At 37.7% G+C, this 12,299-nt stretch overlaps 1 protein-coding gene across 3 annotated transcripts in view; it reads left to right on the forward strand.

Moving 5' to 3' along the window:
* Window positions 1–218: 218 nt before the first annotated feature.
* NRDC (nardilysin convertase) overlaps window positions 219–12,299 on the forward strand; it is a 95,938-nt gene continuing 83,857 nt past the window's right edge. For all 3 annotated transcript variants that reach the window (XM_061184228.1, XM_061184229.1, XM_061184230.1), the window contains exon 1: window positions 219–716. In XM_061184228.1, the coding sequence (XP_061040211.1) occupies window positions 373–716 (344 nt within the window). In that variant the 5' untranslated portion in view covers window positions 219–372. The remainder of the gene's footprint in view (window positions 717–12,299) is intronic.

Raw genomic sequence — 12,299 nt, forward strand, 5'->3', positions numbered from 1 at the left:
TCTCTCCGCCTCTTTTTTCTCGCCCCGCCCACCCCTGGTTTCGAAGAGCTCGCTGGGTGCTCCGAGAATTCGGCCCGCGCTCGTTGGTTCTTTTTATTCCCTGTTCCCATTGGTTGATTACGTGCGCGTGACTGCTCTCTTGCCTTATTATTGGCTAGAATCAATTGCGTCATCGACGGCCAGGAGGGCGGGGGGATGAGGGAAGTTGGCGTGAGGGAGACCGGATTGGGGGAGGGGTTCAGGCCTGTCCTCCCCCTGGCTGCGGCAGCACTACCACCGGCCGCCACCGCCTCTGGAACGCTGAGGAGGAGGAGCAGCTGGAGGAGGTGGGTCTTGGCGAGCGGGATGCCCCTCGCTCCGGCTTGGTGCTGAATGCTGAGGAGAGTCACGGTTGCTGCAGTCTGTGCCACCGGGAGGAAGTTGTGGTGTGAGGCCGGGCGGGAGCTCGCGGCGCTGTGGAGAATAGAAGCGCGGGGTCGGTGCGAAGACTCGGCGGCTGCCAGACCCTTTCCTATTCTGACCATGCCTGGAAGGAACAAGGCGAAGTCCACCTGCAGCTGCCCTGACCTGCAGCCCAATGGACAGGATTTGGGCGAGAGCGGCCGGGTTGCTCGTCTGGGAGCCGATGAATCTGAGGAGGAGGGACGGAGGGGGCCTGTCAGTAATGTCGGAGATCCTGAGATCGTCAAGTCTCCCAGCGATCCCAAGCAATACCGGTGAGGGAGAAGGCTTGGACCGGGGAGGAGAGCAGGGGGCGGCCTCTCTGTTCCCGCTGTGGTACCTTCTCGTCTCCTAATCTTCCGAAGGAGCAACCAGGGGCACACTTCCCACCCCAGAAGCTTCCTTGGATGGAAGTGGCAAGGGCAGTTAGGGGCATCTGTGTGGTGTCAGCTCAACGAGGGGCAGATCTTGGGTCCCACCAGGAATCAGGATGTCAGAACGGGAAGGGTTGTTGGAGTAGTTATGACATTCGCTAAAGCAAGAGTGGAGGTTTTCCTGAGGATGGCAGGCTGGATGGTCAGGGAGTCTTGGTATTCTGTTATGAGGAAAGGTTGAAGGGGCTGGGGGTTTTAATTTTGGAGAGGATATTAAGGGGCATATCATCACTATCCACAAATACTTGAGGTGCCTGTAGTTGAAAGGGGGGTAAAACTAATGGGTGGAAGTTACTAGAGGATCGTGTGGTTTCAGTAAAAGAATTTTGGCATCAGAGTTGGCCTGTGATGAAATGACTTATTTCCATGGGTTGTTTCTCTTTGCTAGAATGGTTGGGTGAACTCTTCCAAGAATATATTAGAGAGGACTTGAGTCTCAACTGAGTCATAGAAGACTTGTAAGGTTTCTTCTAATCCTGAAATTCTTAACTTTTGGTTTATGCCATAATCCTCTAAACATCTCTAGTAACTGGTGGCTCAATCCCCACCTAAATATTCTCTTCACAGGTAACTTATTCCATAGAACGTCATGACTGTAATGTATTTTAAGGAGAGAGCATATTGTCTAACTTCATTTTAAAGGTTGAGGAAATTGAGATCCAGAGAGTCTGCTTCTTGTTCAGAATTATACAGCTGAATAATAACAGAGCTGGTTTGAACCCTGTCCGTCTGACACCAAATGCCCTGCACAATTTACTGATTTTTATAAAGTTCTTACTGAGTTGAAAGCTGAAGGATTCTAGGTTAAATTTGTTGTATGCCCCTACATTGTTAGAGCAGGAAAGAACCTTAGACTTAATCTTTTTCACTCCCCACCACCCGCAAAAGACAGGTGACTGAAACTAAGGTCTAGAAGGAAGTGTTTTAGCCCTAAATTGAAGACAGGCCTAAATTCTTCTTTCACTCCACATCTAGAGATTAACAGTACACAACTCTTTGTACTATTCTTCCCAGGCTGAAGATCTTTATGGATGGGCTAAGTTTTCTCTCTTTCTCATCAAAGATGTGGTTATATTAGTAATAATGTAAATGAGCAAGTTGAAACCTTGATAAAAGTTATTTAGCTTTTGCCATCCAGATTAAATAACAGCTTCAGTTTTTCTGCCTATATAAAGTTACATAATAACAGGTAATGTTTATAGAATGTACACTATGTGTCAAATACTGTTCTAACTGCCTTTGATGTATTGTTTCATTTAATGACCTCATTTTTGGCATATTCATTTGAAAAATACTTACCAAGTCTTACTGTGTGCTAAGCGCTGAGCTATCTTTAATCTTTTCTGAAACTTGGTTGAATATAACTTAATAAATGATATTTTATTCTGGGTACTGGGCATACAAAGATGATTAAGACAGTCCCTGCCTTCAGGGAGCTTCCAATGTAGTAGAGGGACACAGACACATAAAAAAGGTATAATTAGAGCACTAAAGTTTTATAGAAACTGTAATAGAAGTATGTGCTGGGTATAGCAAGGAATAAAGTAAGGAGTGGTATAAACTCTACCTGGGGAGAAAGTTAGAAAAGACTTCAAAGAGGAGATAATGCTTAAAAGGTGTTGTCTGAGTAATTGTTGCATTTCTACATTTTTGTGGTCTTGGGCTTCCCTGGTGGCGCAGTGGTTGAGAATCTGCCTGCCAATGCAGGGGACACGGGTTCGAGCCCTGGTCTGGGAAGATCCCACATGCCGCGGAGCAACTGGGCCCATGAGCCACAATTACAGAGCCTGCGCGTCTGGAGCCTGTGCTCCACAATAACAGAGGCCGTGAGAGTGAGAGGCCCGCGCACTGCGATGAAGAGTGGCCCCCGCTTGCCACAACTAGAGAAAGCCCTCACACAGAAACGAAGACCCAACACAGCCATAAAAAAAAAAAAAAAAAATAGCAGTGTTTTCCAATAACTTCCTCTCCTTTCAAAAGAGCAGGTCCACTTTTATCTGTTTTATAAACCAACGTTTTCAATTAGACTCTTAAAGGAAAGATTTTGTTACTTTAAAATAAAGGTGGAAAACCTCGATATTAGATGAATTTTAAAGATTTACCCATCCTAAAGTTAAATTCTCTGAATTTTGTAACCAGAAGTAGACATGAGGCATCTGCAGCCCAGGGAGCTGAATTATCCTTCTAGGACCTGCTCAGATGTTATCTCTGTGAAGCCTTTCCAGGCAGAACTAATCCCTCCTTTCACTGTATTTCAGTAGGACTTTATACATGGTCCATTACAGTACACATCCATTGTATTATAATTATTTATCTTTTGAATGTGTGAATAAGTACCAGAGGCGGACCTGATTAAAGGAATATTTTGTTGAAAATAACACCTCAAAATACTTGTTTACCAGTCTGCATTTATTAAAATAGCCTGTGGAATTTTACTTCTCTATATGTAATTTGTTTTAAGTTTTTGGAAATGTTAATCATACCTCCAGGACATCCATTCTGCTTTTTTTAGTGATTTGTATAAATGCTTGGTAAGTGTTGATTTCCTTCTCTTCTGGAAGGATTAGGGACTTTTTTTCCTGTAAAGTAGGCATTGAGGTCAACTTAAGTGGTCCTCTAAGAAGTTGTACGGGAAGGAGTGGGAAACAGAAGGGAAGCCTTTAGCAGTGAAGGTTTGAAATAGATAGTGTAGAGAATGGGTGAAGTATATTTGAGAAATACTGAGAGAGAAGTTATGAGTTCTTGAGCATGAAAATGATGTAAATAAAGCAGTGTTTTAAGATTAATCTGAAGATAGTAGCTTAGACCCACAAGATGTGGCAAGACTGTTTTAAGGGGTAATTATATTGGATTGGCCAAAAAGTTCTTTCAGTTTTTAAGTAAAAATAAAAGACATATTTTTCATTTTCACCAAGAACTTTATTGAGCAATGTATTCACCGTTTTGTTCCACTACCTTCTGCCATTTTTCATGCAACTTCATAATTCCATTTTCTCAAAACTTTTTATCTTTTTGAGCAAAGAACTGTTACAGTTGCGTTTTACAGTCTTCCAGGTAATTGAAATTTTTTCCATTAAGAGAATTATGTAAACACCGAAATAAATGGAAATCTGAATGTGCAATGTCTGGTGAATCAGAACTTCCCAGCCAAGCTGTAACAGTTTTTGCTTGGTCATCAAAGAAACATGTGGTCTTGCGTTATCCTGATGGAAGATTATAAGTTTTCTGTTGACTAATTCTGGACGCTTTTCTTGGAGTGCTGCTTTCAGTTGGTCTAATTGGGAGCAGTACTTGTTGGAATTAATTGTTTGGTTTTCCGGAAGGATCTCATAATAGAGGACTACCTTCCAATCCCACCATATACACAACATCACCTTCTTTGGATGAAGACCAGCCTTTGGTGTGGTTGGTGGTGGTTCATTTCCCTTGCCCCATTATCTGTTCCTTTCCACATTATTGTACGGCATCCACTTTTTATCACCTATCACAATTTGTTTTAAAAACGGAACGTTTTCGTTACGTTTAAGTAGTGAATTGCATGCAGAAATGTGGTCAAGAAGGTTTTTTTTGCTTAACTTATGTGGAAACCAAACATCAAAGCGATTAACATAACCAAGCTGCTGCAAATGATTTTCACAGCTTGATTTGGATATTTTGAGTATGTTGACTGTCTCCCAGGTGGTGTAACATTGATTGTTCTCAATGTCTCAATTTGATCGCCATCAACTTGAACTGGTCTATCTGACCATGGAGCATCGTCCAGTGAGAAATCTCCAGCATGAAACTTCTCAAACCACTTTTGACACGTTTGATCAGTAACAGCACCTTCTCCATACACTGCACAAATCTTTTTTTGCGTTTCAGTTGCGTTTTTACCTTTCTTGAAATAATAAAGCATAATATGCTGAAAATGTTGCTTTTTTTCTTCCATCTTCAATATTAAAATGGCTACATAAAAATTCAGCAATTTTGATTTTTTTAAAAATGCACGCTGATATGACAGCTGTAACAAAACACTCTAATGAAATTGTTTTGAATGAGGTTAAACACAACTAAGCTCTACTAGAGCCATCTTACGGAAACGAATGTTTTGGCCAACCCAATAATTGTGTATTGAATGGTGTGCGCTGATGTATATGGTACTATTCTTTCTTTGATGTGTTCCCCTCTTCACTTTTTTTTTCTTTCCTCTTATTAACTTAATTTAACAAATGTTTGCTAGGCTAAAAACCTATGAATCTGGAGTTCAAGTCTGTTTTGCTCACTCACAGCATGTCATAGTTCTCAAATAGTATTTGTAGAACGTCTAAATGCATGAGTGCCCATATGCCAGGCATTTTCATGGAACTCTTGGGGATATTCTGCTAGGAACTTTTTAGATCAAATTGGTATCCTGGCCAGTTTTAAAAAATAATTACTTGATTTTTGAGAGAAAACAAGTATGAATAGGCAGGTTACAGAGAAAAAAATATAAATTATACAAATAATAATAATATGAATGGTGATATTGTAGTATATTTAATTCATATAGAAGCTTGTGGTAGTTGGCACGTAATAAGCATTCAAATGTTAGCTGTTATTGTTTTAATATGTTCACAATTATTAAATGATATTTGCAGCACTGTAATAGCAAAAAGTTGACAACAACTTTATTGTCCATTGGTTGGCTAAAGATTATTATTATACCATTCTACAAGGAAAATAATATGTAACTATAAGACTAGATAGAGGGGCTTCCTTGGTAGCGCAGTGGTTAAGAATCTGCCTGCCAGTGTAGGGGACACGGGTTCGAGCCCTGGTCCGGGAAGATCCCACATGCCATGGAGCAACTAAGCCCATGTGTCACAACTACTGAGCCTGCGCTCTAGAGCCCGTGAGGCACAACTACTGAGCCCATGTGCCACAACTACTGAAGCCCGCACACCTAGAGCCTGTGCTCCGCAGCAAGAGAAGCCACCTTAATGAGAGGCCTGCACACCGCAATGAAGAGTAGCCCCCGTTCGCTGCAACTAAAAAGAAAGCCTGCGCGCAGCAACGAAGACCCAATGCAGCCAAAAATAAATAAGTAAATAAATAAGTAAATAAATAAATAAATTTATTAAAAAAAAATAAAGTGTTTAAAAAAAAATAGATAGATGGTTTTATATATCGATATGGAGAGGTGTCCCACTTACTATTGAATGAAAAAAGCCAGTTGCAAACCAAAATATATTGTATAATTCCATTTTTATAAAGAAAACCCAGAAAACAACACCTCCCATTATATGTTTACCTAAAATGTAATTTACTGTGTTTAGATATGTAGAGAAATGATTAGAAGTGATATTAAGTAAGCTTGTTTCTCTAGAGAAAAGGAGAGATTTGACTTGAGTTGTTTACTTTTTAGTAATTAAAAAAGATTGATCAATAAACAAAAGTATTATGTGGTCCTTGTAGGAAATTTAGGTAACAAGAAAAATTTTAAATTCCCTATAATCATTCCACCTGGCATTAACCACTGGTAACATTTTTTATAACCTTTATTCCTTTTTGCTATGCAGTTGTAATTTATAATTTTGAAGTGGTATAATACCATCTTTAACAATGTTGTGAACATTTTCTTATTTAGTGTTTTTCAATATATTTTGTCCACTTAGAAGTCCATGGTGTAGATATACCATAATTTAATCATTAGCATTTTATAGGATGTTTAGATTATCAAATTTTTCTTTACCTTAGAAGCCTGTTTATTCTCAACTGAATCCTTTGGGTGTAGACCCAATCATAATGGGTTTGGTAGATATGTAGGGTAACCTCTGGTGATCTGGTCTGTTTCTAGGATATTCTTTACTTGGGAGAACTGGCAGACAAGAAGATGGTTTGTTCTGGGACTTCCACTCTGACATAGGTCTTATTTTCATACTGGTTCCTAGAATGAAGTCAGTCATTAAGCCTGTCCAAGTCATAGGAAACTGAGTATATTATAGTCCTTTTCTAGTGTGTGTGTGTGTGTGTGTGTGTGTGTGTGTGTGTATTATTTTTTCTTTTTTTGTGGTGGAGATGGTGGGCTTAGTTACATGGTTGGACCAGAATTAAACTGTTTGCAGAAAGGTTGGAAGTAGATTGTAGTTTGGAAAGTTGACTTGGTCCTCTGAAGACGTGTACAGAGATTTTATATTTTTATTACCACCACCAACAATGATCTTTGTTCTCCTAATAATAACTGGTATTTGTTGAGTGCTTACTAGGTATTAAGTGCTATTCTATGGAGATTACATAGATTATCTCATTTAATCTTTACAGTAATCCTATTAGATAGTGCTCTTATTACATGATAGCCTAAATGCTATTCTATGAAAATACATTACTGAGCAGGTACTGAGCACTAGCTAGAGTATAAATGAATTGTGTTCTCTCATTTGGTTCCTTCTAAGCAAAATTCTTAACCATGGCAGATAAGGTCTAAGTCCCTCCATTTTTTGATTCTTAACTTTCCAGCTTCACATTCTGTTATGTGGTTTTGTGCTACTTTTCTTGGCACATGCTGTACTCTGGTCAAACATTACCTCCTCTGTGAACCCTTTACCTCTCTTCCTTCAATCTTCCCCTCCTATGTGTGAATTATTTACACTCTTGTGTGCCCCTGTAGCGATTTTTTTCAAGCTATTTCATATTTTTGTAAGTACTGGTTTGTCTTTCCCCTCTATTATGCTGAAAGTTTTGTAGAGAGGGATTTTGTTTCTTTGAATCTTTGTATGCCTTCTTTTCTGTTATTAATAAATCAACTGTCTATACACCTAACACCCATCTTTCCACTTGTGCAATAGATCCCATCCCCTCTTTATTGATCCCAGCCACCAATTATTTCACCAGTTGTTCCCCTTCCATCTTGCATCATCAATTTCCCCTTTTTACTAGATCATTCCCATGAGCATACAAATATGCTGTAATTGTTCCTATCTTCTGGGGAAAAGCATTTCTTTGCTCAGATCCCCTTGGACCTATGCCCTTCCAGCTACTCAAATTTCTCTATTTCCTTGATAGCAAAGCTTGTTAGAAGAGTTGTCTGTATTCAAAATTTGCAGTTCATCTACTCCTATTATTTCTTGAACTCAGAGTGGGCTTTTGCCACTTTGCTTTACCAAAATAGCTATTTTCAAGATCACCAATAACTTTTACAATTGGTCAGTTCTCAAGTTCTTATCTTACTTGACCTTTCAGTATCTTATGACACAGTTGATCGTTCTTTCCTTCTTGAAATGCTTTTTTTCAGTTCCAGGTCAACACTGTTCTTAGTTCTCTTTCTGCCTCATTTGCAAGGTTTCTCCTTATCTCCTTTCTCCTTATCTCTAAATTTTGGAGCGCCTGGGCTCAGTTCTTGGACTTCTCTTCCCTGTCTGCTTTTGCTCCCTGTGTTGTGGCTTTAAATAGCACCCTGTATCGAATAACAATTTTACTTAGGTTCCCCACCCCTATACTCTTTCTTACTGCTTTATTTTTCTTCATAGCACTTATTTGCTATTTGATATACTATATATTTACTTGTTCATGAGAGCAAGGACTTTGTTTTGTTCATCACTATATCTCTAGTGCCTAGAATGGTGCCTTTCTCATAGTCTTGCTTCCATCTCTGACCCCTTCATCCTTTTCTCCTCCGGCCTGATGGATATATAAGGATATGTTTTGCAGTCTTCCTTTTTTAAAATCATTTTATTTCTTGTTTTTATTTCAGATTAAAATTTTTTTTTAAGGAATAAAACCATATAGATACACTTGAAGCTCTTTGGATATTGCCCCCTCCTATTGCATTCCCTACCCTCTTTTTCCAGTCTTAACCATTATCTGAATTTTGTATATATATACCATTCCTATGTATATTTGTATACTTTTTATTAAATATGCATTTATCTATAAACAGTATACATTATTGCTTTCACATGTTTTAAGACATATAAATAGAAATTATATCACATTGGATGTCTCATAACTTTTTTTTTTGGTTTAACATTGCTTTTGAGATTTGTTCATGCTGATAAGTGTAATACTAGTTATTTGTGTTATATGCTGTTTAATATCTTGTGTGACTATATCATTATTTATTTGTTTTCCTACCACTGGTCATTTAGATTATTCCCAATTTTCTGTTGTATTTTGTTTTCTGATTATGCCACAATTTATCTTTTCTCGATTGTTGTATATTTAGGTCATTTCCAGTGCTTCAGTGAACATTTTTATACATGACTCCTTGAGTACACATTTTAGACTTTGCTTATATACCTATAAGTGAAATGACTAATTTTTAACCTTACTATAGATGTTGCCAAAGTACTCTTCTAATTAGGTGTACTATTTACATTTATTCCAGAGTTCCTGCTTCTATATATTATTACCAATTCCTGATACTGTTAGATTTTTAAAAAAATTATTGAGAACTTGATCTGTGGGAAATATTTTTCTCTTAAAAATTTTTTTATTTGCAATTTCCCTTATTACTAATAAAATCAAACATTATTTCATGTTTCCTGGCCATTTGGATTCTCCTTTTATGAGCCGCCCATTTTTCTATTGGGTTGCTTTTTTCCCCCTCTTTTAAATTGACTTGTAAGGATTCTTTACATGTTTTAAATACTAATCCATTGTTGATTATATGAGTTGCAAATATATTCTCTAAGTCTATATAGCTTATCATTACCCTTTGTTTATAAAGTCTTAAAATTTAATCAGATTTATTCATCTTTTTATTTATGGTTTGTGCTTTTTCATCTTATTTATTTCCTTCTAGAAGTTTTATAGTTTTGCTTTTTACACTTGCGTAAGGATCTAATTTTATTACTGTTCTTTAAAAATATGGGCAGCCAGTTGTCCAAGCACACCTTTTGAAAAGTCTATATCCCAGAGGTCACCAAATATTTTCTGTAAAGGGCTAGATAATAAATATTTTAGACTTTGTCAGTCAAGAGGCAAAATTAAGGATATTTTGTAGGTACTTATATAACAAGAAAGAAAACAAATTTCTGCAAATTAAAAAAAAAAATTTTTTTTTTTTTTGGCCATGCTGCACAGCTTGCGGGATCTTAGTTCCCTGACCAGGGATTGAACTCAGGCCACCACAGTGAAAGCATTGAGCTCTAACCACGGGACCACCAGGGAATTTCCTCTGCAAATTTTTAATAAAATTTTCATTAAGTTCAAAATACAATAGTAGTACTTTATTTAGTAATACAGGTCTACTAGTGAGAAGAGGTGGAATTCTTTTAAGGAGGGATAGCATTTTGCTTTTGGGGAGGTTCAAAGTTAATGTTCCCTGTCTTTAAAGTTGATTGCAAATGTGTCATCTGTTAATACTGATTTGTAATGAGAGTTTACATATTTCATCTTTGAAAATGTGTTTTCACACAGACGGGTACTACCAAATACTGATATTAGTCTACGAGCATTTGATTTTATTTGAACATATTCATTGCTTGGAAGGCATTTATAGAATTCTATTAGTTTCTTCTCTGATATTTTTGCCGTTTAGAATGCCATTACATTGTAGATTAATCATTTCTGATTGAAAATTAGGTGGAAACTCCTCAATTGCACAGTTAAAAGGACTTTGAAATAAGGAAATTTCCTTTGTGCTTGCACCAACGTCTGAAAAACACTGCTGGAACCGTAGATTGCTTGGAAAACATATCTGCGGCAAATTTGTGTGGGAATGGAGATAGGGCTTCCTGTTTTAACTTTTAACAGCACAGGAAAAGTATAAAGCCGCTTGCCATTGCTTGTAATTCAGATAACATTAGTTGTTTTTGAAACATAAGTTTTGCGTATAGGCACTGTTTGGTAATTTTGGGTTGAAATCATTAAGAAACATGAAGTCCGCAGCAAAAGCTAACTTCCAAAGCCATCTGGTATTTGACAGTGGCTGAAGGCTGTTCTTCAAAAAAGTTTAAGTTTTTACTCTGAGCTCAAAACATTGCAATAAAAGGTTCCTATTGCTAAACCATCAAACTGCTTACTCTAGAGTAAGGGAAATTAAAAATATTCAGTTTCTGGGAATTTCCTGGCAGTCCAGTGGTTAGGACATGTGCTTTCACTGCCACGGGTCTGGGTTCGATCCCTGGTCGGGAACTAAGATTCTGCAAGCTGCGCGGAGCAGCCAAAAAAAAAAAAAGTTCAGCTATTTCTTTTTTTTTTTTTAATAAATTTATTTATTTATTTTTGGCTGCGTTGGGTCTTCTTTGCTGCGTGTGGGCTTTCTCTGATTGTGGCGAGTGGGGGTTACCCTTTGTTGAGGTGCACGGGCTTCTCATTGCGGTGGCTTCTCTCGTCGCAGATCACGGGCTCTGGGTGTGCGGGCTCAGTAGTTGCGGCACGCCGGCTCTAGAACACAGGCTCAGTAGTTGTGGCACACGGGCTTATTGCCCCACGGCATGTGGGATCTTCCTGGACCAGGGCTCAGAACCCGTGTCCCCTGCACTGGCAGGCGGATTCTTAACCACTGCGCCACCATGGAAGTCCCTCAGCTTCTCTTTCTGACAGAAATTAACAGAACTAATGATTATAAAGTCTACAAGAGCAAATGACTACTAAAGATAGGAATTTATTTATTTATTTAAAAATTTTTTTAAGATAGGAATTTATTAACAAAATCCACACTGAAAGTGTGACATTTGAATTCAACTTTCCCCTTTCCTTATTTGGACATGATAGATATGTGCTGTTGTTTCAAAGAAGAAGTTACAGTACATGTGACACTTGAAATGCTGTTCAGTTATACATGCATTGCTGCAGTTTTTAGGTTGTCGAGCAGCAGTGAAAATGCTGCGTGTGCTCCCTCACAACTACTCCATTCTGTCATTGTGACTCAAAAGCAGCCATAGACAATAAGTAAATGAATGAGTGTGGCTGTGTTCCAATAAAACTTTGTTTATGGACACTGAAATTTGAATTTCAGATAATTTCATGTATCATGAAATATTAATCTTTTGTTGGATTTTTTTCCAACCACTTAAAAAAGTAAAAACCATTCTTAGTTTGAGGACTGTAAGCCATAGTTTGGTAATTCCTGGAATATCTTTTTTCCTATATTGCCAACTCTGTCATATGTTAAGTTTTCATATATGAATGGATCTTTTTTCAGGGATCTTTATTATGTTTTATTTTGTTAATTTCTTATTATGTCATGGCCTAAAAATTCATATTTTATTTGCAGAGAGGGTTTGTCAAATAATTTTCGTGTCTGTGGACTAAAAAGTTTGATTTCTTGCTGTTTCCATTTATTTTACTTGATACAAATCTTTAATCTGGTTGATTTTGTTGCTAAAATTAGTAATTTATTAATTTTTCATTAATAGGTCTTTACTGAAAATGAAATTTAGATGTAACATCCCACTTCCTGTTCTAAAATACATCCCAATTATTTTGATAAACCAGTATCAGTATTTATAGCTCAAAATA

Source organism: Eubalaena glacialis, chromosome 3 (assembly GCF_028564815.1).
Source record: "Eubalaena glacialis isolate mEubGla1 chromosome 3, mEubGla1.1.hap2.+ XY, whole genome shotgun sequence".
Lineage (NCBI taxonomy): Eukaryota > Metazoa > Chordata > Mammalia > Artiodactyla > Balaenidae > Eubalaena > Eubalaena glacialis.